General features: G+C 62.4%; 1 protein-coding gene and 1 long non-coding RNA gene across 2 annotated transcripts in view; one reads left to right on the top strand and one right to left on the bottom strand.

The window, feature by feature from the left end:
• The first annotated feature begins 553 nt into the window (after positions 1 to 553).
• On the top strand, positions 554 to 1,068 carry LOC115505202. Its single transcript, XR_003965952.1, has 2 exons — positions 554 to 648; positions 897 to 1,068. It is a non-coding gene; the product is annotated as an uncharacterized LOC115505202 (long non-coding RNA).
• A 4,559-nt stretch (positions 1,069 to 5,627) lies between these two features.
• Positions 5,628 to 26,616, bottom strand: part of IQGAP3 (IQ motif containing GTPase activating protein 3) — a 36,119-nt gene continuing 15,130 nt past the window's right edge. Inside the window, exons 13-38 of the mRNA XM_030302637.1 lie at positions 25,815 to 25,972; positions 24,472 to 24,590; positions 24,230 to 24,393; positions 22,662 to 22,752; positions 21,692 to 21,859; positions 21,467 to 21,606; positions 21,198 to 21,368; positions 18,282 to 18,365; positions 18,053 to 18,124; positions 17,889 to 17,958; positions 16,446 to 16,654; positions 15,715 to 15,867; positions 15,296 to 15,459; positions 14,742 to 14,966; positions 13,773 to 13,913; positions 12,540 to 12,624; positions 11,964 to 12,196; positions 11,541 to 11,673; positions 11,328 to 11,430; positions 10,603 to 10,729; positions 9,614 to 9,701; positions 8,746 to 8,958; positions 8,198 to 8,364; positions 7,886 to 7,984; positions 7,446 to 7,554; positions 5,628 to 6,582 (exon numbers count right to left, since the gene is read on the bottom strand). Coding sequence (XP_030158497.1) covers positions 6,469 to 6,582; positions 7,446 to 7,554; positions 7,886 to 7,984; positions 8,198 to 8,364; positions 8,746 to 8,958; positions 9,614 to 9,701; positions 10,603 to 10,729; positions 11,328 to 11,430; positions 11,541 to 11,673; positions 11,964 to 12,196; positions 12,540 to 12,624; positions 13,773 to 13,913; positions 14,742 to 14,966; positions 15,296 to 15,459; positions 15,715 to 15,867; positions 16,446 to 16,654; positions 17,889 to 17,958; positions 18,053 to 18,124; positions 18,282 to 18,365; positions 21,198 to 21,368; positions 21,467 to 21,606; positions 21,692 to 21,859; positions 22,662 to 22,752; positions 24,230 to 24,393; positions 24,472 to 24,590; positions 25,815 to 25,972 — 3,600 coding nt within the window. The 3' untranslated portion in view covers positions 5,628 to 6,468. The remainder of the gene's footprint in view (positions 6,583 to 7,445; positions 7,555 to 7,885; positions 7,985 to 8,197; positions 8,365 to 8,745; positions 8,959 to 9,613; positions 9,702 to 10,602; positions 10,730 to 11,327; positions 11,431 to 11,540; positions 11,674 to 11,963; positions 12,197 to 12,539; positions 12,625 to 13,772; positions 13,914 to 14,741; positions 14,967 to 15,295; positions 15,460 to 15,714; positions 15,868 to 16,445; positions 16,655 to 17,888; positions 17,959 to 18,052; positions 18,125 to 18,281; positions 18,366 to 21,197; positions 21,369 to 21,466; positions 21,607 to 21,691; positions 21,860 to 22,661; positions 22,753 to 24,229; positions 24,394 to 24,471; positions 24,591 to 25,814; positions 25,973 to 26,616) is intronic.

Raw genomic sequence — 26,616 nt, 5'->3', positions numbered from 1 at the left:
CAGCCCCATCCGGCTTCGCTTCCTGGGTGCCGCCCTCAGAGTTCAGAATTCAAGTTCCCACGGCCGAGGGGAAGGAAGTCTGAGTGTCTGCTCTGGAGTCCTGAGCCCAACGTCCTGGTGGGAGGCAGTTCCGCTGTCAGCCCCACGGCTGCGCGGAGGGAGGGGGATCAGCTCCCCAAAGGAGGAGACCCAGAGAGACCGACGCCGACAGGCAAAGGGTTTGTAACACAGCATTCGTCTGCCAGAACATAAAGCATCTAGATGGTTGTTGTTTCTTTTTAAGTAATCTCTGCACCCAGTGTGGGGCTTGAACGCACGACCCTGGGATCCAGAGTCACACGCTCCACCTACCGAACCAGCCGGGCACCCCTGCTTTGTCTCATTGAATGTGGGAGGCGCGGGGGCACCTGGCTGGCTCCGTGGGTTAAGTGCCCAACTTCGGCTCAGGTCCTGATCTCTCGGTTCGTGGGTTTGCGCCCCGCGTCGGGCTCTGTGCGGACAGCTCGGAGCCTGGAGCCTGTTTCGGATTCTGTGCCTCCCTCTCTCTCTGCCCCTCCCCTGCTTGCGCTCTGTCTCTCTCTCGGTCTCAAAAATAAACATTAAGAAAAATATACGGGAGGCTGTTTACAATGTAAATAGAAAAAGCAGGTTATAGGGGCGCCTGGGTGGCGCAGTCGGTTAAGTGTCCGACTTCAGCCAGGTCACGATCTCGGGGTCCGTGAGTTCGAGCCCCGCGTCGGGCTCTGGGCTGACGGCTCAGAGCCTGGAGCCTGTTTCTGATTCTGTGTCTCCCTCTCTCTCTGCCCCTCCCCCGTTCATGCTCTGTCTCTCTCTGTCCCAAAAATAAATAAACGTTGAAAAAAAAAAAATTAAAAAAAAAAAAAAAGAAAAAGCAGGTTATAAAATAAGATGCATAGGGTGGTTCTAATTGCAAATACGATTGGGAGAAAAGACATCAAAATGTTACAAGTGGTTATCATTTTGTGACAGTGTCATGAATTGTTATGGGCCCTTTTTTGCTTTGTAAATATTTCCCAAACTTTCTACAACGAATATGTAATTGGGAAACAGCGACAATAATTTCATTTATTTATTTTTAAATGTTTGTTTCTTTTTGAGACAGAGAGACACAGAGCGTGAGCAGGGGAGGGGCAGAGAGAGAGGGAGACCCAGAATCCGAAGCAGGCTCCAGGCTCCGAGCCGTCCGCACAGAGCCCGACGCGGGGCTCGACCTCAGGAACCGTGAGATCCTGACCTGAGCCTCTAGATCTGAAGTCGGAGGCTCAACCGACTGAGCCCCTCGGGCGCCCATATTTTTTTTTTTTTTAACTTTTGGATTTATTTTTATTTTTCTTATTTAAGCAGGCTCCACACCCACGTGGGGCTCAAACTCACAACCCCGAGACCAAGAGCCGCACCTCCACCGGCTGAGCCAGCCCAGCGCCGTCGGGCCGACATTTTTGTGAAACACCACAAACGCTAGTTACTAGAAAAACGCAGCGAAAAAGTCCCGTGAAATACAAGCTCCATCTTTGCTCGGTAGATTCGGGGGTTAGGCCCCTGCCGGCCGGCTGTAGGTTTCCGAGCGCTTGGTCTCAGGTTCTGCGTGCGGCTGGGGGCCAAGAAGGAACAGCTCGTGGGGCCCGCGGGGAGCTGCCGCTCTGGAACAAGGGACGCTCGTCCTCAGCGTGTGCTGGCTCTCCCCTTCCTGAGAGTGACGGAAGCTCATCAAAGCAGCACAGACACTCCCCCCCCCCCCATTCTAGTCCCCGAAGACGGCCGCCGCTGAGTTCCCCGGGCATCGTCCGGAACAGCACACTCGGGGGCCGCTTTTCACACCAGTCCGCTCGTGTGTACTCGTCGTCGCCGTTGGCCGTGCCATGTCCCGTCGTGGGGCTGCTCTGCCCCCACGCACAATCCTTGCCCCATCCAGGTGTGTTCACGGGAAGCATCCCCTGCTGGGTGTGTGCAATTACAGCCTTAAAAAGTAACCGCTTGGGGGCGCCTGGGTGGCTCCATTGGTTGAGTGACGTTAGCTCAGGCCGGCTCACGGTTGAGGGGTTCGAGCCCCACATCAGGCTTTGTGCTGTCAGCTCAGAGCCTGCTTTGGATTCTCTGTCTCCTTCTCTCTCTGCCCCTCCCCTGCTCCTGCTCTCTCTCTCTCTCTCAAAAATAAGTAAACATTAAAAAAAAAAAGTACAGCTTTATTGAAATATAACTCACATACCATAAAATGTACCCTTTGAAGTTATGAAATCAAGTGGTTTCACTATGGTCAGAATTGCAGCCTTTAGGGGCGTCTGGGTGGTTCAGTCGGTTGAGCGTCCGACTTTGGCTCAGGTCACGATCTCAAGGTTCGTGGGTTCGAGCCCCGCGTCGGGCTCTGTGCCGACAGCTCAGAGCCTGGATCCTGCTTCGGATTCTGTGTCTCCCTCTCTCTGCTCCTCCCCTGCTCATGCTCTCTCTCTGTCTTTGAAAAATGAATAAATATAAAAGAAAAAAAAAAAGGAATTTCAGCCTTACTACTTAATTACAGAGCATGTTCACCACCCCTAAAAGAAACCCCACACCCACCAGCACTCGCTCTGTTCTCCCTTTTTGCCAGACCCCGGCGCACTGATCGACTTTCTGTTCATGTGGATTGGCCTGTCCTGGACCCTCACACAAATGGAATCAGACATACGTGACCTTCCGTGTCTTTCACTCTGCGTGTTTTCAAGCGCCCTCTGTGTGGTAGCGTGTGTCGTGACTTCATCCCCTTCGATGGCCAAACGGTACTCCCTTCGTATATATCGCCCTCTCTTCATCCGCTCATCAGCTGGTGAGCATTTGTGCCCAGACCTTCCTGGACACATCGGCTTCCAGTTCTCTCGGGTACGTGCTCAGGAGGGCGAGTTGCTGGCTCGTATGTTTGACATTTCGAGGAGACGCCAAATTGTTTTCCAAAGTGGCTCCACCGTTTTCCAACCCCCCGGGCACTATAGCAATTACAGTTTCTCCCCATCCTCAGCAAACCTTGTTGTTAGCTGTTTCACTTCAGCCATCCTCGTTGGGGATGAAGTGGCATCTCATTAAGATTTCATTTGCGGGGCGCCTGGGTGGCTCAGTGGGTTGAGTGTCCCTCTTGGGCTCAGGTCATGATCTCGTGGTCCGTGGGTTCGAGCCCCGCGTCGGGCTCTGTGCTGACAGCTGGGAGCCTGGAGCCCGCTTCGCATTCTGTGTGTCTCTCTCTGCTCCTTCCCCGCTCAGCTCACACACAGTCTCTCTCTCAAGGATAAATAATAAAAGATTTAAAAAAAATTCATTTGCATTATGCTAATACTAACGATGCTGAGCATCTTTTCATGTGCTCATTAACTAATTGCATATCTTTTTTACAGAAATGGCCACCAAAATTGCCCATGTAATTGGGTTGTCTTTTTATTTTTGAAATAAGTCCCTTACAAGATAACACAATTTGTGGGGCGCCTGGGTGGCTGTCGGTGAAGCATCTGACTTTGGCTCAGGTCGTGATCTCGTGGTTTGTGGGTTGGAGCCCCGTGTCAGGTTCTCTGCTGTCAGCGCAGAGCCTGGAGCCTGCTTCGGATTCTGTGTCTCCCCTTCTCTCTGCCCCCCCCCCCACCGGTGCTTCCTCTCTATCAAAAATACGCACTAAAAAAAAAAAAGACAAATGATTTGCAAACATCTCTCCCTTTCTGTGGGTTGTCCTTTCTTTTCAACTTTTTTAAAGTTTACTATTTTTTAGCGTTTATTTTTTTTTTGAGAGACACAGTGTGAGTGGGGGAGGGGCAGAGAGAGAGGGAGACACGGAATCCGAAGCAGGCTCCAGGCTCCGAGCAGTCAGCGTAGGGCCCCAACACAGGGCTTGAACTCACAAACTGCATGATCATCACCTGAGCTGGAGTCTGATGCTTAACCAAATGTGTCACCCAGGCACCCCTAAGATAATTTATTTTGAGGGCAAGAGAAAGCATAAGCAGGGGAGGGGTAGAGAGAGAGGGAGAGAGAGAATCCCAAGCGGGCTCAGTGCTGTCAGCACAGAGCGCAACGCGGGGTTCCATCCCACGAACCGTGAGATCATGACCTGAACCAATCTCAACCAACTGAGCCACCCAGGTGCCCCTGTCTGCGTTTTCCTGAAGGGGTCCTTTAAAGCACAAGTTTTTGACTTTGCCGAGGCTCCAGTGTATCTAATTCTCGCCACTGGTGCTTCTGGTGTCTTCAGAAACCATCGCCCGATCAACGTCATGCAAATTTACGTTTCCTTCTAAGAATGCTATAGTTTTAGCTGTTACATTTTGGTTTATGATCTGTTTCAATGTTGGTTGGTATACGGTATGAGGTAGGGGTCCGGCTTCATTCTTTTGTACGTGGATATTCAGCTGTCCCAACACCGTTTGGTAGAAAGACCTCTCTTTCCCCATTTCTGATGTTGTCAAATTGTCCCTGAAGAGAGCGCACTCCCCCATAGGACCTACGTGCCTCTGTGTCACATTGGCCATTGACAGGAAGACAGAGATGAACCGGGGCGTGTCAGGGGCCACCGGGAGGGTTGAGCAGTGGGCTCGAAAGAGGGCGGCACGAGAGGGTGGGCTGAAGGAAGTGGAAATGTTTCTCTCAGATAAGACACGAGGTGGGGGAAGGTGAGCCCAGAGGGGTGGGCCGGAGTTGAGAGCCCTGCTCTGCCCCTTGCCGGCTGTGACCCAGAGCTCCGAGCCTGGGCTCTGTCACCTGCCCGACAGAGGGTGGGGGCGGGGCCCTCCCCTCTGTGGAGTTGCTGTGAGAAGTGCCTGCAAACAGCCCAGCCACACAGGCCCTAGTGACAGTAGCCACCGTGACGAGCCAGCGCGTGCCCCACGCGGCTGAGCCCACGCGGCTGCCGGGGAGCATCACGGTGGCACCCGGTGCTGGAGCCGTCGGGCGAGTGTGAGCTTTTCAGTGACGGCTGACGGTGTGTGGGAACCCGGATCCACTGTGTGTGTCACTGTCACTCAGAGTGAGGCAGTACCGCCAGTCTCTGCTGTGACACGTTACGGGAAGGAGACGATGTGACAGCGAGACAGATCCTGAGTGACGGAGCGGAAGACAGACCCGCCAGGCAAACCGGGGGTGCCCAGCAGGGGCTTCTGGGCGGGATGTCAGGGCGGGTGCCTCTGTACTGTTCCCTCCTCCCCAGGCTTTGTCCCTGTTCCCGGACAGCAAGGAGGAAAGGGGGGGGCTCTTGTCGCGGAAAGGGGGTTTTGCTCAGAGCACAGGGGCTGCAGCACACGTGAGCAGCTGTGGCCAGAGCACACGAGGAGAAGCTGCTGGAAGTGGGTGCGGAGCGGGTGGGGCGCAACTAGGCCTGGTTCCTCCTCCTCTTGGCTTCTGCCTCCAGAGCTGCGATAAAAACAGCACCAAAACCCAAGCACTCCTTCCCCGACCCCGTGCCCCGGGGCAGGCGGGAGAGGAACCAACCCTCGTCTCATTAAGCTTTTAGGAGCTCGGCCAGGCGGGCGCTTCGGGGGCTGCAGTGAGGACCCCCCCCCCCCGCCCTGCCCCCCGGCTCTCCTCTCCCAGGCAAGAGCCGTCTCAGAACCCGGAGACCTGCTCTGCAGGAAATGAAGCAGGGGGGTGAACTGCACATGTGCGGGTGACGGCTGCTTTTATTCAAGTGACATCAGGGGCAGACGGACAGGAAGTCGGTGGACGTGGGGGAGAGACAGTGGCAGGGACAAGAATGCAGGGACTGGGACCGCCCGGAGGGTGAGCGAACAGAGGGAAAGACGCTCTTCGTGCCGTAGGAAGGGGACAGGACGAGTCTGAAACACGAACGGGGACCTTCCTGCCCCCCACCCAAGGCGTCCTGCGCACACGGCGGGAGGGGCGTTGGGACTGTTGGGAGATGGGAGATGGCAATGCCTTCTCTGAGCTCAAAGAGATGAAGGGGTACACCCAGGAGGAGGGCCACACGGTGACCCCCAGTGCCGGGGGTGGGGGAGAATAAATATCCTCGGAGCGGGACTTGAGGCGGGGGGGGGGGGGGGGGGGGGGGGAGGGAGGAGGGAGCGGGAGCTGGCTTTGGGGCCTGCAGGGAGCAGGGAGGCAGAGGCGGCCAGGACAGTGCTTGCAAATATCGGGGTGACCGCGGGAAGGCAGCAGCGGGCGAAGAGCAAGGGCCTCGGTGGGCCAGGGTGCAGGGCCCAGGTCCCCGCGCTGCGGTCCGGCGGGGACACCGAGGGCCTCTGGGGCTTATCGGCCACACGGCCAGCCTCTGGGCGAGGCTCACTGTCGCCAGGGAGCCTCCGTGTGGCCCGGTGGGCCAGCTGCTCCAGCCGGGGGGGGGGGGGGGGGGCGGGTGATGCTCTGATGCTCCCGGAGCTCGGCCCAGCCCTGAGCCCTGGGCACCCGCAGGGCTGTGAGCTAGTGTTAGTGTTGAGACCGCAACCTGGCAGGGAAGAGGGGCTTGTGGAGCGGCCCCTGCCTCCGTCACTTCCGCAGCAGTTTCTTGTTGAGGAGGAAGATGAGAAGGTTGACGTTGACCTTGGCCTTGTTGAAGAGCTTCATAACAGCTACACCTTCGTACTGGAGCTGCAGGAGGTCCTGGGGGGAGGGCAGGGGTGGGGTGCGCGAGGGCTCCCGGTGGTGGCCCGGCCAGTCTACACAACCCTCACGCCCCCGAGCCTCCCTCACCCACCCAGGGGCACTGGCCCTCAAAACCCCAGTTCACAGATGAGGACATCAAGGCCAAGAGAAGCACAGGGACTTGACCAAATGTCAATTCGAGCAGAGTCAGGGCTTCAAACCCCTTCTCTCATTCAAAAGGCCAAAGGGCAGAACAAAAAGACGTGGGTTTAAAGTCACTGCTTCCTGGGGCGCCTGGGTGGCTCGGTCGGTTGAGCGTCTGACTTCGGCACAGGTCATGATCTCACAGCTCGTGAGTTCAAGTCCCACGTTGGGCTCTGTGCTGACAGCACGGAGGCTGCTTGGGATCCCCTCTCTCTCTCTCTCTCTCTCTCTCTGCCCCTCTATAGCTCGTGCTCTCTCTCTCAAAATAAATAAACCTAAACAAACAAACAAAATCACAGCTGTCCTGAACACTGGCCTGTCTCAGGCTGCGTCTTGTGTCAGCCTCAGAGCCTGGAGAACAGGGGTCACGCTTCAGGGCTGTGCAGAGGGCCGCAGGGCGGCGTGTGCGAGGTCCCAGACACGTGCTGGGACATCGGGACTCATCCGCTCTGACAGTGCCCGCCAGCTGCACGCTCTGTGCTTGGCGGTGGGGCCTGGGCCAGGGCCTGGGGACAGAGGCGCTCGGGCCGCAAGACCCTCACCCTTCTGTTCAGGTGCTGATGGGCGGGGCGGGGAGCTGACGTCCTCCGCGGCTGAGAGGAGCGAGGCGGGCCCACTGTCCTCAGGCGGGCACCCGAGCCAGGCCGGCGGCTTGGGGCCCCTGGGGGGCCTCTCACCTGGTAGTGAAGCTGGAACCGCTCCACGTCCACACCCAGGAACCGGGCATTGACTTCGAACTTCCCTGCCTCGTCTCCAGGGCTGATGTCAAAGATCACATTTCTGAAGCTTTCAGGGACAGGATTCAAAACGCGGACTCAGTGCTTCCTTCCAGGGCCCTGGCCCCCCTCCTCCGGAGCCCAGACTTCCCGTCAGCGCTCGCGGGGCCCCGGCTGCCTCTGTCTTCGGCGTGCCTAGCCCTTACGGCTGTCCCCTCCTCCAGGACGGGTCCCTGGTGCCCTCCCCCTTGGGTGTGTCCGGGGCTTGCCGGACCACGTGCGCTGCCCTTGGCTTTCTGTCCGGAGGTGTCCCGTCTCCCCATCACCCTGCAGCCCCTCCAAGGCGGGGCCATGCTGGGGCCCGGTGGGGGTCTGACACTGTGCCCTCCGAAGACACGTACTGAGAGGTGGGAAGGCCCTCGATCTCCAGCAGGACCCCCTTGTCCAGGAGCTGGGCAGCAGTGTAACGGAGCGACGGCTTCTTCCCTTTCCCGGAGCTCCTGGTTTAAAAAAGGGCCCAGGGAGTTCACGGAGCCGGGTCTTCAACACCAAAGACCCCAGTTCTCCCTGTGGTGGCCGACTCAGGCCCCGAGGCTCTGTGAGGGGACCGAAGGCCAGAATCAGAAAGGGACCCTGCCGTCCCGGGCAACCTCCCTTTCAGCGGTCACGTGGGCAGAGGTGAGAGGTCACAGGGAGCGGGAGGGGGCACCCACTTGGGGCGGGGGGCCAGCTGGTCCAGGCAGGCCCGGATGTACTGGCTGTAGTGGTCGCCCTGCTCCTCGAAGAAGGTGGCCTTACTGTCCAGGCCGCGGAGCGTGGCCCCCAGCTTCACCAGCTCCGCCTTCCGCCTCTGCCGGCAACGGCGCTGGTTGCGGATGTCCTGGGGTTGGGGGACAAGGGAGGTGGAGTTGCCCCCTGCGACGGGAGCGCCTCGGGGCCTGGCGGGCCCACAACAACTCCCTGTGAGGGTCTCCGGGAGAAGCAGGAAGAGGGAGGTTTCCCAGCTGCTTTTCCAACGAGGAGGGTCTCGAGGATTCCAGCCCGAACCCTCAGGGCCGGGGCCTCGCCCCCACCGAGGAGTCACGGTTTCAAGGCTCCTGGTCTTTCAGTACAAGAGCGGCCTGAGTAACGTTCCGACCTCGCCTTCAAAACGGACCCTCTGGCCGAGCCTTGGCCTCCCCCGGCTGGTGAGGATCTGGGCGGACACGTGCGGGGGGGGGGGGGGAGGAGGGGCGTGTCCCGAGGCGCCCCGGGTCGCTACCTTGGCCAGTTCGTCCACCAGCCCCTGGTAGCCGTCGCTGGCGCTGACCAGCCCCAGGCCCTCCAGCCGGTGCAGGTTGCGCAGGACGCGCCGACGCTTGTCCGCCAGCGGCAGGAGGGACTGCGCGGTCAGCGAGCGGTGCCGTCGCAGGGGCTCCGGGGTCTGGCTCTCACGGGCCCGGCGCCAGCTCGTCAGCCGCTCGTGGGCCGCTTCCTGAGGGGCAAAAGAGCTGCAGGGATCCGCCGGGCCGCGCCACTCCGCCCCCAGGCTGGGGCGGACCCCAGCTCATCTGGGGCAGGGGTGGGTGCGGTGGGGATGTCAGAGACGGGCGAGGGCCTCGGGGGTCCCCACAGGGGAGCAGGGGCCCAAGGAGACGGGGGCGGAAGCCGCAGCGGAAGGGGTTCTGGACACACACCTCCCAACACCGCGATGGCTCCAGGGTATCTGGGGCGCCCCTCTCCTCCATGCTGTGCTTTGGGACCTGCCCCTACGGGCCATCCTCACCTTCTCTGGAAGGCCCTCGGCTTAGTCTTTGCTGCCGGGGGCCCAACCGGACCTCCACCCAGTACCTTCTCTGCCTCCAGGCCTCAGGCGGCCGCTCTCCCTGCAGGATGCCTACCCTCCAGCGCCCACTGGGGTAGCTGCGCGATGCCCCTGAGCCGCCCCCCCCACAGCACGGACATCAGGGCCTTTGGGGTCCCTGCAGAGCTCACTCTTGCTGCAGGGGGAGCCGGGACGGGGGTGCTGTTCTCATTCCTGGGGGGCACATCTGTCTGCTTGTGGAGCCTGGGTGGGTCTAGGGGAGGAAACGGGCGGTGCCAGGAGGGGGGGATGAACAGACCAGACCTGGAGCTACCCGGCCACTCACCTGCTCTCTAGACGCCGGGAGGGACAGCATCTCCTCGAGGGAGTCCCCAGGCTGGAACTGCATGATGTCCACCAGCATCTGCTTGGTGCTGCAGGAGGAGGGGAGGGACAGGGAAGGGTCTGGGCCCGGGGCTGGCCAGGAGCTGAGGGTGGATGCACCCTGCCCCACGTCATGGCTGCCAGGGACCTTGGGAGGCCAAGAGAACAAACAAGGAGGGAGACCCCAGGGTGAGATGCAGGGCCTGAGTACGGAACCCCCTGTGTGCACACACACCGGGCCGCCTCACCCCTGCCCTCACCCCCGGCCCCCTGCCAACAATGCCCTCCCACAAACTGTCGTCCTGAGTCCATGAGCTAAAGGATGTGCCTCCTCCTGTGGGAGACCTTCCCCAGCTCAGGTGTCCCTTCTCTGAGCTCTCAGGGTGCCTGACGGCCACCTTCCTCTTGGTGGCTCTGGCTGCGTGCTCACGCCTGGCCCCGCCCTGCTAGAAGAGCGATGGCAAGACAAGGCCAAGGGCCCAGCTCACTGGTTCACTGGGCAAGTGGGTGGGGAGGGGCCGCCCTGCCAGCGCGGGACCGAGGCGGCGACTTGGCTCCTCTTCTGCCCAGATGGCCGGCCAGCCCTGCGGGGCGCCCCCCTCGCTTTCACAGGACCGGGGGTGGAAAGCTCCCGACCTTCCCTCTCGGCAGGACACCCACCCCGGGTCTCTACACTAAAGCAGGGAGACCATCCCCGACCTCACGGTTGTCCCTCGGGTCAAACGGTCACAGCGCAGAAACACACAAACGTCAGGTGTTACCAACACCCCCGCTCTCCCTCGGCCTCAGCTCAGCACAGAACAGAGGCCGAGGTGGACAGCGGAGGCCCGGCGAGGGCAGTGCCGGTGAGCCTCAGGGGGACCCGCCTGAAGGACAGGAGTCCAGGAAGACAGTGGAATGGCCTCGCCCCCCATCCGAGCAGGGGCCGGGGCTGGGGCCACCTTCACCCACCTCAGAAGCAGGCTCCTGGCACTGGCATCGCCGGGGTCCGTCTCCAGCCCTTCAAACTTGTTGGCGAGCGTCAGGGACACCTCCAGCTTGCTCGGGTCCAGGCTCCTGTCCGCGGCCACGCCCTCCCCTGAAGTGGAGGGAGGGATGAGATGAGCGTGCCCCACGTGCAGACAGTTGTGCTACGTGCCCGCTCCGGGCACCTCTATGCCAGGAGAGGCGGGTCCACCGGGGGCAGCGCCCACAGGACGGCTCTCGTCCATAGAGCCCAGCCTCCCGGTTCCTGCGGATGAACCTCTGACCGACACCCTCTACCCAGGTGTTGGGGCTCCCAGCTTTCGATGTGTCACCACCCCCAGCCTGAACTTCCACCCCTGCAGGGCCACATCCTGTCACTCCATGGGCTCAAGGCCCTGTCAGAGAAACCCTTAGAGACTCCAAACGGACCCGTATTCATCCACACCGCTCTCCCACGATTTGATTGGCCGTTCGCACGCTGGCAATGGGTCCCTCTACTGTCTGTCCCCTTTCTTCCTATCAGTCCAGGTCCCTGTGTCCATCTCGGACCAGAGGAAAAGGAGAGGTGCTGTGCGGACTGGCTTTCCGGCACGCGTCCCTGACTATGGAACTCCGGAGACAGCCTGCCGGCCTGCCATTCAGTCTGTCCGTCCCTCCCTCCCTGCAGGCCCCCCCCGCTGCCGGGCCCCCTCGCCAAGGACGGTGCGCACCGATGAGGTCAGGGATGGTGGGCAGCTCCCCCAGGTCCTCCAGGAGCTCGTGCAGGGGGTCGCAGTGATTGGGGGCAACCGAGTCCTGGTGCTCCAGCAACAGCTGCAGGTGGAAGGAGAGAGCAGCTACAGATCCAAGCCAGACCTTCCTCCGAGGGCCGCCCACGCCGCCCCCCATCCCGCCCCGCCGCGACCCCCGGCCGCGCCCCTCACCCTGTGCGTGCTGACCAGCTCCCCCACGGTGATGTACACCACGGGTTTGGCCACAGCCACCATGTCCGAGTACTCGTCCATCGCAAAGCGCTCTTCCGGCTCCGGCACCTGGCAGGCTCGGCAGACGAACCTCCTGTCTCCAGAGGAAGGGTGTGGGAGAGGGCGGGCGGCACCCCCACCTGTTCTGTGCGCCCCCGCGGGGCCGCCCGGCCCCCCTCCCGGTGTCCCCTCAAGCCCACTGCCCTGGACGGCCCTCCTCTGTCTCCGCCGGGCGATGCTTCCAACAACCCACGCTCCGGCTCCCTGACCGCCGCGCCCCCGCCGTGCCGCGCTTCCCCCATGGCCCAGACGGGGGAGGGGGGGCATGGCAGAGGACGAGAGCAGGAGAAGGGGACAGGAGGGACAGGGTGCCGGGACGGAGACCTGAACTTGAGGTGCGTCTCCTCCAGGTAGTCATTCAAGACCCGCAGGTGCCGGCTCTCCCCGCGGAAGGCCTTGCCGGCGGCGGCCTGCTGCAGGACTTGGGCCACGGCCCCGAGCGCGTGGCGCTGGGGGGCGGCCAGGGCACCGCCCGCCGCCACGGCCACGATGTCGAAGGCGTCAGGGGCCACAACGGCAGGGTTCAGGAAGCGGTAGTACAGGAGGTTCCCTACCACCTGAGGGCAGAGGAAACCGTCCCAGAGCGTCCGGGGGTCCGCCCTGGCAGCCCCTGCCCCGCCCCCCAGCTCCCAGGCTGGCGACCCGCTCAAGGTCACGCGGCGAATGCTGGGCAGGGGCTGGGACCGGAACCCAGATCCCCTGGGCCCGTGCGGGGCTGTCCGGCCTCTTAGCTCACGACCATGCGCCTTTCCGCCCGCCAGCAGAGGCCCTGCTGGTGAGCCAGCGTGGAGATTTCCCCGCTTGATTTTTACAGCGTCGGGGCTTCTCTCCATTTGTCTCAGTCGGGGGTTCACCAGCAGGGCAAAAGGGAGCTCGCGAGTCTGGGGAGGGGACACTCGCCTTGTAGACCTCGTTCTCTGGGGCGTCGGGGAACTTCTCTGCCAGGGTTGTCTTCAGGACCTTAGCAACGTACCGCATCCCGTACCTGCGGACAAAGTGTGCGTGAGCCGCGGTCCGCCCGTCTCTGCCGGAGCTCCAGGCAGTGACCCCTGCTACTCACGGCCCGCTCCCTGCCGCCCCCTCCCCAGCCCTAGTGTCAGTGCCCAAGGACCAGGGCCCTGTCTCCCCCTCCCCAGCCCTAGTGTCAGTGCCCAGGACCAGGGCCCTGCCGCCCCCTCCCCTGCCCTAGTGTCAGTGCCCAGGACTGGGGCCCTGCCACCCCCTCCCCGGCCCTAGCGTCAGTGCCCAAGTACCAGGGCCCTGTCTCCCCCTCCCCTGCCTTAGTGTCAGTGCCCAGGACCAGGGCCCTGCAGCCCCCTCCCCTGCCCTAGTGTCAGTGCCCAGGACCGGGGCCCTGCCGCCCCCTCCCCTGCCCTAGTGTCAGTGCCCAGGACCGGGGCCCTGCCGCCCCCTCCCCGGCCCTACTGTCAGTGCCCAGGACCGGGGCCCTGCCGCCCCCTCCCCGGCCCTACTGTCAGTGCCCAGGACCGGGGCCCTGCCGCCCCCTCCCCAGCCCTAGTGTCAGTGCCCAAGGACCAGGGCCCTGCCGCCCACTAAGTTTGCATGCGGCCTTCAGCCTGGCCCGAGACCCTCTTCTTTGCTCCAGTCTCCCCTGGGGAGCAGCCCAGGTCCCGATATTCACTTTGCCTCCCCCCACAGAAGCACCTTCAGCATGGACCTGGGGTGTGGGGCACTCACAGCCAGAACCCTGTCCCAGGACAGCCTGGGAGGCTCTGGGAAGGCCAACCTTGTCTGTCATCACCGAGCACCCGGGAGGGGCTGGATTGGAGGCGGGGCCCGAGGAGAACAACAGATGGGGGCTTACCCCACCCCCTCCCCCTCGCCGACTCCTTCCCTGGTCTGGAAGATGGAGATGGCCATTCTTGCCCTCCCTCTAGCTCAGGGATTTTGTGAGGATCAAGTGAAACTATGTCGTGGAGGTAACGTACGATGACAGAACAGTGTTCAAATGTGTTAGATTCTATTATCGTCACTGTTCCTGCCACAGATGTGCCACCTACTAATTTAACCTATTCCCGCCTCCTAGAGTGCTGGACACAGAGGTTTACAGCTCGCCTGGCCTGGCCCTCTTGAGGTCCCGTGCCCGGGCCGGGGCGCGGCTGATGCACTTACGGAATCTGGTCCACAGAGGAGACGATGGCTGCAAGGAACTTGTCCGTCACGGCGAGGAGGCTGCGGAGGGAGATGTCCAGCCGTCTCTGGACCTCGGGGTGGCTCAAGGCCTGCTCTGGAGTGACGTCATAGGGGAGGTGGCTGTGGGCAGAGAGAGACAAGGTATCAGCCAGAGCCCCTCCCATGGCCTCCCCTCCCGAGTTCCACCCTTTGAACCCTCCATCTAACAGGATTGCGCGTGCGTATACCTACACACGCGCTAAGGGCGGCCCCGCGTGCTGGAGGGGACCAGGTCGGAATAAGAGAAAGGACTCAGAGGGAATGGAGCGAGGTGGGTGGAAGGCGAAGGAGGAGAAGCTGAGGGCCCACGGGACGGACGAGGAGGGACGAGCGGACGACCACAGTCTGCGTGGACTCCTCAGCGGGGCCGGAGGCAGGGCCATCCCTCAGCTAGTCTTTGGCGGTTGGGGCGATCGGGAAACGGCCTCGGCCTTGCAGCCCCAACGCGCAGGCCCGTGTGCCACTGGAGAGGCCGCCAGCGCGGGCGGCTCCTCGGCGGCCCCCTTCCCAAGGACCGTGCCCCCGAGTAGCACCCCCAGTCTACAAGGCCGACCAGCTCTCCTGCCACCTCACTTGTCTATCCGCCTGCAAATCTGGGTGCTCAGCTATCCCCCATCGAGGAGGCGTCCGTACCCCAACTCCCGGCAGGTCGGACGGGCCGCTCTCAAGCAAGCACCGACACGCCAATTAAACACGTTTGCACGTTCACCTGTGTTCATTCTACACCCGGGTCCGTGTCATTTACGTCAGTTCCACGTTAACCACCAGAGGGGGCGCTAAAAGCTACTTTATTTCATCCCGCGGGGCCGGCGTCGCATCTGCATAAATCAGCAGCTCATTTCTATGCCACCTTCGGAGCTGGTCCAAGGAGCTCTCCCTCTGCTGCTGCTCACCTGCACCGCCCCTCACCTGCGCTGGCCGGTCTGGGCCTCGCTCTGGTTGACCCAGCTCTTGTAGAGGTGAACGGGGTCGATGTGGACGCTCAGCGTCTTGTCCTCCAGCACGTCCTGGACGACTCTGCCCAGGATCTCGCGCAGGGCGCTCTGGCCCCGCCCATTACGGTAGAACCTCACCACGAGCCCCACTACCGCGGGGTTGCCTGTCACCATGTCCTGGGGCTGCTCCACCTTTGACCTGTGGTTCGAGAGGTCACCGGAGCTGGTCTCCTGTCCCTGTGTAGGACAAAGAGCTGCTCCTCTCCGAGACTGTGGCCCTTCAAAGCCTGCTCTGCTACGGCCCCTCTCAAGGCCTGTCCTGACGGCCTGTGCGCTAACTTGCCCGCCCACATCCTCCCTCCGTACTGTCCCCGGAGGCTCTCACGGGCGCTCCACGTGAGGCTGAGAAGAGGTCTCGTGATTCCATTTCGGCCCTCAAACCTCAACAAACCGCCCCCTTGTGAAGGGGCCGACGGTGGCGTCTCTCAGCCCGTTCCCTTCCCACTCGTCTGGGCGCGGAAAGCCTACCTGATCTCCTCCTGGAGCGCTGTCTTGAAGAGCTGGAGCAGGAGGTAGGCCTCGCGGCGGTGGGAGGCATAGTTGTACAGGCTGAAAATCACGGACTCCATGAACTTGGTGGTTCTGTTCTGTGGCATGTGAAAGATCAGCTTGGCCAGGTAGAGAGGCTGAGTCTGCAAGCAACGGGGGAAACAGGAGGCGTGTGATGGGCCTCGGGGGCCGGTGATGCATTAGAGGCTCTCCCGATGGGGACCGGACAGGAGAAGGCACCGGCCCGCTTCCTGGGAGGTGCGAGGCACCTTCAGACAAGCAGCAGCGGGGGGCAGTCTCCGGGGTCAAGGCATGAGGGTTACGGGCACAGAGAGGCCTCCGGGCCCCAGACCCTTCGGGGACGGTGGGGTCCTCTCGTTCCAAAGGCTCCCGCTCACCTGCAGCAGGTAGAAGAGGTGCTGGTAAGCTTCTAGTTTCTGCCTTTTCTCTCTGCTCAGCGACTTCAGGCCCTTCTGCTTGTCCAGAACCATCATACCCGACAGCTGCTCTTTGTTCTTATTGGTCAGCTTCTTGCAGTGGGAGATCACCTCCTGCAGGTGCCGGGGGGCACGGCGCGGGGTCAGAATCAGGCCTCGAGGAACCGGGCCTTTCTGCGGTTCCAGGCGCCCCCGCACGCGGTTCGAGGGTGCGCGCCCCCCCGCCCCCCCGCCCTGCCACTCCGTCTGGCACCTCTGCTTCCACAGGGTGCGTCCCGTCCCCAGAGAGGGCCGGCCAGCAGCCCGGGCGTCGCGTCTGTGGGATTTTGCTCATTTCTCACGTCGCGCGCCCGGGCTGGGGCCATCACTGCCGCTTCTACCCACACGGCGCGGCCTCGTAATTTGCGGTTTGAGGTGCTTTCCTGTCTGTCTACACGGGCCCGGTGAGGTGGGCGCTCTGATTATTCCCGCCTCCGAGGAGGAAACAGACTCAGAGATGAAAGAGGCGGCTGGCGGCCCCCTCACTGGGAAGCGGCAGAAGCAGGCATCCTAGTCCCACCGTCACCTGCCCCCCGAAGCGCCGCGGGAGCGAGGACCTGAGCCAGGTGATGAAATCCGACGCGTAACACGTGCTCGAGTAGCCACCTCCCTGGAAGCAGCTGGGTCTGGCGGTGGGCGGCCCGGCCCCTCACCTGCAGGGTGATCTGGTTCTTCACCAGCAGGCCGATCTTGATGTCCATGAGGTTGAGGTCCTGCTGCAGCTGCTGGTTGGACCGGATCTTCCTGACCACCTCTTCCTGAAGCTTCAGCAGCTCTGCCTCGGCCAGGAAGTCCTCCTGGCTTTGATTCAAGAGGTGGGCAAATCTGCACACCACGCTGAGAGGGGGATGGGGCACGCGCACTGGCGGGAAGGGAAGAGGCGTCAGGACGAGCCGAGCCCTCGCGGGGGCTTTCTCAGCAGCTCCCTGCCTCTTACCACCTCCTGGTCCCCAGCCTGCTTGAGGCCAGCAGGCCGCCTCCAGGCCTGTCCTGTCCCCGAGCTCCTTGTCTCTTATGGGCGGCTATGACGGAAGAACCGTCCTTCCCTTGCTCTCCTCGCCCCTGGGCCCAGGCCAGGGACCTCTCCCGCCCCCAAGTCAGAGCCCTAGCTGCCTCCACGAACCCCCTACTCCAATTTGCTCTTCTGATCGGCTGAGTGCCCAGAGTCAGAGATGGGCAGGCGGCACCCCTGCGGGCAGGACGGGCAGAGTGGGGTAAGAGGGACGTCCCAGGACAGTGCAGGCCACCTGATGCCCAGGAATGCTGCCTCGGGCCTGGAAGGGAAAGGGGCCCACCTGTTCCAGAACCCAAGGACTGGAGGAAACTTGGAAATGGACCCTGGGTCTACTTCACAAAGAGCAGGGCATCCAAGGCTGGGCTTCTGGACTTTCAGGACAGGAGCCAAGAACGGCCCAGAAGGACCCCTTTGAGGCTTTAGGTGCGTGCCCCGCTGAGGGGACAAGGGGCAGGATGACAGAGCACCCCTAGGTGCTGGCACTCAGTCCTGACACTGCAGAAGGCTTCATGCACGGCCCAGAGGCCGGAGCTGGGGGAGCCACGGGTCACGCAAGAGTGTGGGGAGAAGCCCCTTCCCTTGATTACTTTGCTGGTAGCGACGGGGAGATAATGGAGGCCTGGCACAGAAAGAACATGCTCGGGGGACTCCTCCAGGGGACCGGGCCATGTTACCTGGCGGGCAGGAGCTTCTGCTACAACCCCTATCGGACGTTCTGCACAGACGTCTCCTACTCTCTCCCTGCTGTGCGGCCCCAGGAGGGACATCTGGACCTGTCTGAGCCTGGGGGACTTCCTGTCTCTACCACCAGACTGGGGGATCCCCAAAGGCAGAGCACATGTCTTCACTCCCACACGCACCCCGGGTCCTGAGCCATATGCTCAAGGTCGGGGACATCAGCTGGCGACGAGGGCAGGGGCTCAAGAAGGGCCAACGGCGTCTCCAGAGCCCAGGCTGCAAGCTTGGGGGGGGGGGGGGGGGCGTGACCCTCTGCCTTGCTGACTCTCGGGGGCCATGGGCTCGCGCAGACAGGGGAGGGCAGGCCGTGTCCTTACGACAGAGAGGAGACCAAGCCGCGTACCTAACATTCTGTAGTCATCCCGGGCTTTCCGGGCTCGGAAAAACGCCTGGATCTTCACAATGGAGTTAACCTGCGGTGAACACAGGTGCGAAAGGGCTGCTGGCCACCCCTGCCCTGGTCTCATGCGTGAAGGCCGGGCACGGGGACAGCAGGAGGACACTCACATTCTTCTGGAAGTATCCCAGACGCCTCCGGTACCGCCTCCGAGCTGCCCACATCCGGACCCAGGCCTGGATCTGAGGACGCGCACTGCGTCAGAGCTCCAGGCTCGGGGGTCACCCTCCGGCCCGGGCCAGTCCAGCTGTCCCCAGAGGCCACGAGGCAAGAGGACTAAACAACTGTTCTCAGAGGGCCCTTCAAGAGACAGGAACCCACCCAAACCGTGACAGCTACCTTGATTACGGCGTCCGAGTTTGCTTTTAAATACTGCAGCCGTCCCAGGTAGGTCTTCCGCTGCCTGTAACCCCGCCAGTGAGCCTGGGCGTCAGGACAGGAAAGGAGAAGAGCCCGGCTGGTCCCTGCTAGCCTGAGAGGCCCTCCAGGGAAGCCGGAGGGAGGCGGGGAGGGGGAGGGGGAGGGGGAGGGGGAGGGGGAGGGAGGGAAAGCCAGCCCTGGTGTCAGAGAACTTCCATCCACATGGGGAGACCAAACGCCTGCCGCCCTCCCTGGTCCCGGCACACGCATATGCACACGCACACACCCAGGCCAACCAACACCTCCTCGCAGGGACACTACTGTAAGGCAATGAGCTTAAAAGACAGTAGTAATACAGTCTACACCCCATCACCAGAGCATGTGCCGTGTCCCCCCAAACACACGCACGTGCTCCGCCATCCCCCACGCCCAGTCTGGGGAGGTGCACAGAGACACAGGCACACAGCCAGAGCCGTGTGGGCCGCGGGCCGCTCACGCTCCCCTAGTCACACTCCTGTTCCAACGACCCCACCCCGCTCGCACCCAACCCTGTGCCAGCCTCCCCTGCACAGAGCACAGCGATTCAGGGCACCCGGCCCTGGCTGTAAGTCAGGCCCTCTTTGGTCTCCAAAGGCAAACCTCACGGCCCCCTTCCCTCTCAGGGACCTCTCCCCTTTCATGCCAAGCCTGTGTAGATTAGTTTCCTAACGTACTTCTCGGACTGTGTCTCTCTCGGCCCCAAATTTCCAGAAGTTCTTGACCATCTGACACACACACGTCTCCCCACCGGCTCCTTCCTTCGTGATTCCAGCCACACCAGACGATTCACTTTCCTCTAAACATGCCTGGTGACTTTCTGCCCCGACCCTTTGCTTACGCCCCCCATCCCGACCCCCAGCCCCACCTACCCCCAAAACCCTTCCTGTCTTTTAGGGCTCACATGGAACATGTCCTGGGCGCTCAGGCCCTGGGCGATACCCCATCGCTGACACTGGGGCTGGTGCGTTTGGAGTATCCCTTCTCGACTAACAGCCCTCCTAGCCCTCCCCAGAGCCAGTCCTCCGGGCCGGGCTCCCTCCTGAGGCTGACCGTGTCACCCTGTTGGGATGGGGTGTAAAAGAGGCAGGGTGGCCCCAGGACAGCAGCTGTCCACCCTGGAGCCTGCAGGCCCAGGAAGCCCCCAGCCCAGGCCTTTTCCAGGTGCTGCATCCTCTCCTTCTACAGGTACAGACTGTCCCTCTGGATACCTGCTGCCGTGAAAAGCAGAGGGGACCCCTCTCCTCTCTTCCTCCGCCCGCCCACACACAGCTCCTTCCTAAAGAGCCCCCCCTCCCCCGTCTGGATTGGTCGAAAGGCAGGACAGGGACTGGCTCTCAGCCAGGCTCAGAGCCTTCGGGAGACAGGGAGGTCTCCGTACGCCCCACCAACACCATTGCTGACCCTTACTACTTCTCTACGGCTGGAGGACAGGTGGCCCGAGAGGCTCTGGGCCACCTCTCCCTTCCCCCGCCTCCCAGGACCTGGGCCGGAACCCGCACAGCTCCAGGGCTGGTGGCAAATGCGCCCTGACCCCATCCCCTCTGCCACTGCTGCCGTGGCTTCTCAGCTCTGTAGTTTTGGGGTGAAATTCCAGTCCAGGCTCAGGCAGGGGGAATCCCTGCGATCAGACCACTCAGTGCTAACTGCTAAGGTTCTGCATTGACTTCTGGGACCAGCGCCCTGCGAGGTAACCTGGTATCACGGCCACCACCAGTGGAGTGCTCACCAGCTCAGCGCTACGTGAAACTTTCCTGCTCAACCCTCACGATCCACACATGAGGTCAGGACCATCGTCGTGAATGAGGGGACGGTGCTGGAGAGGGCTTAGGGAAGGCGCCCAAGGTCCTCGTACGACCCAGAAATGGCAGGACCAGGAGGCGAACTCCAGCCTCTAACTCTAAAGCCCAAGCCTTCCGTTACCACCCCCCACACGGGCTAGCGCATACTCAGGGACCACTTGCCACCCCCCCCCCCACCGCCCCGGGGGACCCTTCTGGGTTGCTCTGCGTCCCTATCAGCACAGCATCTAATGTCAGCTGTGTTCCTGGCCCCGCCAGGGGAAATGTGGTCACTCCTCTGTGTGTCTCCCGTCCGTCTCCTGCCCTTGCTCCGGGCCAGCGGGCGTCCTTGCAGATACCGGGTGTACACACGTTCATTATGTAAAGTATCTTCACGGTGCACACGGGCCCGTGACACCTGCAGGTCACATCTACCTGGGGAGTCTCTGTGCTCGACTCCCATCTTTCCTGGCTCGTAAGGTGGTCAGGCCCGAGGCCCACCTTCCGAGTTGCCCCTGTCCCCAGTTACTCGTGGGACCATCCGCAGGTCAGAAGAAAACAAGTAGAAAGGGCTGGCTGGAGACAAAAGTTCCCCTTGGGGCTGGTCCACCCTTTCCTGTTTACCCCCGACCCGGGACGCCCCCCTCATGTCCGAACTCCAATGGCTCACTAAACCTCACTCCCTCTTCCCCACGGGGAGGCAACGAAGCAGCTCATGTCCTGGGGACAGTGACGGTGATGACAGTGACTGGCACTGTTCAGATGCCCGTTGGATGTCACCTCGCTTAGCCCTCACGACAGCCCTGCACGGGGGGGGGGGGGGGGGGGCGTGCTACGACATTCACATTTCCATTCTGCAGACGGGGAAGCCGGTCCAGAGTACGTGCCTGGCGGGGTCACGTGGTGACTAAGTGGCGGAGATGGGACCCAAACCCAGGCTCTGGAACGCATGCTCCTCTCAAACCCCACCGCTCGGGGGCGGAAGATCATCCGCCTCCCACTCAGCAGAGAGCAGGCGGGAAGGAAACCCCAAAGCCCAGACCCCAGGCCCTGGACCTCCAAGGCCAGTGCCCGCCACCTGGATCTTGATGACCGCCGGCAGCCAGGTCCTCAGAAAGCGGGAGCGCTCAGCGAACTTCCGCCGAACCAGGAAGCCGCGCATGCGGGCCTGGAGCTGGATGACTAAGCCGACGTTGGCCTTCCAGAGCTGTTGGCGGTCACGGGCAGCCGTGACCTTGGTGATGGCGGACTGTGGAGGCAGGAGAGAGCCTGTGGCACCCTGGCAGGCGGAGCCTCAGCTACAGGGAAGGCCCTCCCCGGCCCCTCCTGCACAGGGGCTCTGCCAACCTGGATCTCCTCCCGAGTCAGGTGGGACGTGTTCAGGCGGCAGCCGGTGGGCGGCTCCCAAGTTCCCCGGAAGGTCTGCAGGTGCAAGTAGTAGGCGGAGCCATCCTTCATGTCGTGTTGGACCCAGAGAGCCGCGTCCCCTGAGCAGAAGCCAGGTAAGGACGCGAGGCTCAGAGGAGGCAGCGGGCGGCTGGGCCAGGCGGCGGGAGGGGCTGGGGCCATTACCTGGACGCCGCTTCTTTGCCATGGCTCCTTCTAGGACTCGCTGGTAGCTGTCGGCGCAGTTGGGAACCACCCCTCGGAGGGCCACGGAGGGGTTCCTTAACACCCGCTCTGTCTGGGCCGCCTTGCCCTCCTTGATGGCCTGGTTGATGGCGGCCACACCGAGAGCCACTGACAGGGGCATCAGGAGGCAGGGGTTGGTCCCTCCCCCTCTCCCAAGTCCCTCCCAAGCGCCCTGTCCTGCCTACAGGGGTGGGATTCACAGGACACAAAAGGCCCATCTAAAGGAGGGGACAGGGAACCTCCCAGCATGGATGCAGACATAGATGAAAACAGAGCATGCGGCTGTGCCTGGAGGAAAAGGTAGCAGTCAAGGAAGGCTTCCTGGAGGGAGGCAGCATGGGGCTGGCTGGGGCGGGGTAAGAAGACAGCTCCAATCTCTCTCGTACAGAAGCTCAAGGGCAGGATACGGGCAGAGAAGCTCAGGACAGTTTCTTAGGGAGAGAATAAAGTCCGAGAAGTGCAGCACCTGCCTTCCGTCACGCAGACAGACAGACAGACAGACAGACAGACAGACAGAGGGACTCCAGACAGTACGGACCGACACCACCAGCACGCGCTCTGCAACGCAAGTGTCTCTGTGTACTGACCCCCGCCGCCCACGCCTGAACACCCCCCAGCCAGAGCGGGCGGTATGGGATGGACCTTCGGCCACCATCCAATTTCACACGCTCAGGCTTCGGGGTCAAGTACCCACCGGAAGGCGTGGACGGAGGCACAGGTGGGCTGTGGGCTCTCAGCCCCTGAGACTTGCCAGCCCGGCTGCTGGAAGCCTACCCTCTAGTCCGAGCAGCAAGGCCCTGCTCTGGTTCTGGCCCATCTCCCTGGGTGGGGAGCCCTCACCTCTTTCCCTCCCCCAGCCCCCCCCCCACCCCGGCCACCAGACTCCTGCAGGGCCCCCAGGCCCACGTACTCTGTTGTGCGGCGTTCGTGTCTTGGTTGGCTCGAACCACCTCCCGGCGGATCTCTTCCAGCCACAGCACCGCTCCGGGGTCCCCCGTTGCCTGGGATGTCAAGAGATGTGGGAGAGATGAGAGCCGGGCCAGGCAGGCCCCAAGCTCAGCTGTGCGAGGACCCACGTGCAGACATGGCCTTGTCACCTGCTCCGGTGGGCTGCTGCCAGGCTCAGAAGGCTCGGTCCGGGCCTGCTCTCAGGCTGGCCAAGCACCGACTCAGCCTGGCCGCAGCACCCCCAGAGCCTCCGCCCTCCAGGCAGCTCACCTCCCTGCCCTTGTGCCTCAGCCACGTCCCAGGAGAGCCTGGACCAAAGTCTCCCTGCACCTGCCCTGCTCCTGCGCCCCTGTGCCTCACTGTGCACCTTCTCGGGCCGATCCTGACCCTGGCCTCCCCTCTGTCCTTCCCATCCCTGCTCCGAACTTTCTACACCACCAGGCGTGGCAGGCTATGTGTGACCACAGGCTGAGAGAGTCTGTGCAGGCCACGGGGTCAGGCTGGTTCCCCACTGCCCCACCCCCCTTCACCCACCCCCAACCCCAGACTCTGCTCCCTGCCAACCCTCCTCACAGACAGGAGGAACTTTCTTTTTTTTTTTTTTTTTTTTTAATTTTTTAACGTGCTTATTTCTGAGAGAGAGACAGAGCGTGAGCGGGGGAGGGGCGGGGGGGGTGGACACAGAATCCGAAGCAGGCTCCAGGTTCTGAGCTGTCAGCACAGAGCCCGATGCAGGGCTCGAACCCACGAACTGTGGGATCGTGACCTGAGCCGAAGTTGGATGCTTAACCGACTGAGCCACCCAGACGCCCCGCGGGAGAAACTTTCTAAACAAAACGTGACGGGCCGCTGTGCTCCAGGCAGCGCTCTAAAGCACTTTCTTTGGAACCGGCTTTTGTAAAGCCCACAAACGATGCTCGGCCCAGGAAGAACCCAGGCAGCTTTACCAGCACGCCATGTCACCGAACCCCTGACCGCGAGACACGTCGACTGTCATGCCGTGTCTGCAGGTGAGGAAACAGCAGAACGTGGGCAGGGTCAGCCCACCAGGATGCACATTGAGGCGTCTGGCCCAGCAGGTCTAGCCCCCAACCCCCCACGCCACCGTGGGCTCAGGGCGCTACAGGCTTAGGACCCCACCACGCTCTCCGATCGTGTGATTTCCCCCATTCCAGAAGGCACGTAGAACCAGCGCATGCAGCATGTTACGGACGCGTTGGCAGAGCTCAGAGACACGGGATTTGCCGGAGGTCACAACGTCGCTGAGTGTCAGAGCAGGAAGTCCAGCCCCGTTCTCTGGCCCCCAGGCCTGTGCTCTACCCACGCACAAGCCCCCACCACTCTCTGCATGCTGGCATCCGGAGCTCGGTCCAGCGCCCTGGCCGTGGGGCCACCTACCCCCACGGCCCCCCCTGCCCTCCACCCCCAGAGGGGACTCTCATCAGACTGGGCTGGCCCCAGGTGCATCCTGGGCACAGCTCTGCCCACGGCGGATGCTCTTTCTGCTCCAGCGACCGACGCAGACCTCACCTGGGCCTTCTGCCTTTTGGCCGCCACAAGGAGGAGATGGTACCGAGGGGCCACAGGCAGGTGCACGTCGTCCAGGCCAGCCGAGGGGAGCAGGAGGGCCGACAGGGTCTTCTCGGGGCTGCCCTGGTCCAGAGCCTCGTTGATGAGGCTGACCGCCAGCACCTCTGGGCAAGACACACGTCGGTGGGCAGAGGGACTAGGTAAGGGATGGGCTGCCTCTGCCCGCCCTGGACTCCACTCACGATCGGTTTCTTCCTGCACCTGAACGTTGACCTGGTTCACGGTGGCCTGCAGGTCATTCCAGCTCAAGACGCCATCTGGCGCACGCCCCTGCCGCAGCGCCACCAGCGCATCAAAGTAACTGGCAGCAGAGGGAGAGAGGGTGGGCAGCGGGGGCCCCGCCAGCGGGAAGTCAGGGGGCTCGCCGCGCTCTCCTCCTCCTCTTCTCCCCTTGTCCACTGTTCTTCCGAGGCCCCTGTGCTGGCTCCCCGCCCTGCCCGAGCCCCGCGGGCCCCAGCCTCCCACCGCTCGGTCTCCAGACTCATACCCTGACCTCACGGCTCGGGACGCCGAAACCTTAAGGTCTCCCCAACCCGCCACCCGTGCGTGAACGCCAGCGGCCTCCTCGCTCCTTCCACGGATGCCGGATGTGATCACACGCCTGCCGCTCACACCTGAGCTCCGCACCTCCATTTGGCCTGTGCGCCCCAGTCCTTCCCACTCCTGTCAACACACACTCCAATCTCTGAGGGAGAAAATCTTGGAGCCACAGGTGACCACGCTCCCCCCCTCACAGCCCCACATCCACACGCAACCAAGTCCCATCAGATCCACTTGGGGAACAGACCCAGGAGCAGACTCCCCTTCGCCACCACCCACGTCCGCTGCCCTCGGCCAGGACTTCCTCGCGCCTGGCCTGGAGGCTGCCTGCCCGTCCTGATCGACCCTGGAGCCATCCCCAGTGCAGCAGCCACCGAGAGCCTGGCAAAAGGTCACATCGCCCCCTCCTCACTGAAACCCTCCTGTGGCTCCCTTCCCAAGCTACGGCGTGGCCCCCACTGCTTCACAGCCACCGCTCGGCCCTCTCTGCCTGGCCACGCCGGCTTCCACGGCACTCCCTGCACACACCGAGCAATGTCCTGCTCTGGGCCTGTGCCCCACGCAGCTCCCCGCAACCACAGATGCCCCGAGGTCCCTCTCAACGCCCCCTTACCGACGGGGCCTTCCCTAACCCCCCGCCTGTCCCCAGCCTTTACCCCCTCGGCCCCTTCTGGTTCTGCCATGGCTCTTCCTCCCTGCCAGTCATCCGGCACGCTGGCTTTGCCTGTCCCCTCTACGAGCACGTGGGTTGGATGAGAGCCGGAACTTGGCTCTGTTCACTGCCATTTCCCACCACCCGGGATAGTATCTGGCACGGGGCGGGACTCAAACCTCTACGAAAGCACAAGGAATGGAGGAAGGGGGGATGCTTGAGCCCCACTCCCAGGACGAGTCACGGAGGGAACCGCGCAGGAGGCTGGGTCCCAAGCAGAGGGTGGAGTCCTGGCTCCGCCCCCTCCCGCTCACACCTGCTAAACCTTCTCACCGCTGAGCGTTCTCTCCTTGCACCTCGGCCAGGCCCGTGGCGGGGTTCACCAGACTGCTCCAGAAGCCGCCGACATCCCTGGCCTCCAGGGCCTGGTCAATCAGGACCACGGCTGACAGCATCTCCACGGCCACAAAGAGCTCCTCGTGGCCGAGCTCCTACAACAGGGGAGCACCGATTCCGTGGGGCGGGTCAAGGGCTTGGGGCCACTGCCATCCTGCCCCCAAGGCCCTCCCACATCCCAGTCTCTATCCCAAGCCCCAACTCATTCGCTAATTCACTGTGCCCAACACTGAGTGTGCTCACCGTGTGCTCAGTGGGTAAATGCTCCACACACACTCACTCTGTCCTCGTAACGGGCCAGCGAGGGGGGTACCATTAATGTCCCCACTTTGCAGATGAGCACACAGCGTAAGTTGAAGCTAGCCGCCTGGTTCCAGAGCCCACGCTCAGCCAGAGAGCCGCACCGACTCCTTTCTGATTCCTGGCACACGCCAGGGAGGGCGCAAGGCCCCGGGAGACAGAGAGGGGGACACAGGGCCCCTCCACACGGCACCACACGCCCCACTTCCCGGCCCAGCTTTCTCCTCCCTTCCAAACACCTGCGCGTGCTGTTCCCTCCTTCTAGAGCACCTCCCTGTCCCGTACAGAAGGAGTACCGCAGATAAGGGTCACCGCAGCTGAGCTCACATACCGGGGTCACTTCTAAGCGCGCGCGGTGACGCGTGTAGCCCTCACAACAATCCTGTGGGGAATTATGTTATTGTTCCCGTTTCACACATGAACTGAGGGGCAGACAAGG

Source organism: Lynx canadensis, chromosome F1 (genome assembly GCF_007474595.2).
Source record: "Lynx canadensis isolate LIC74 chromosome F1, mLynCan4.pri.v2, whole genome shotgun sequence".
NCBI classification, from domain to species: Eukaryota; Metazoa; Chordata; class Mammalia; order Carnivora; family Felidae; genus Lynx; species Lynx canadensis.
The sequence above is the reverse complement of the archived record's forward strand: the minus strand, read 5'-3'. Positions and strand labels throughout refer to the sequence as shown.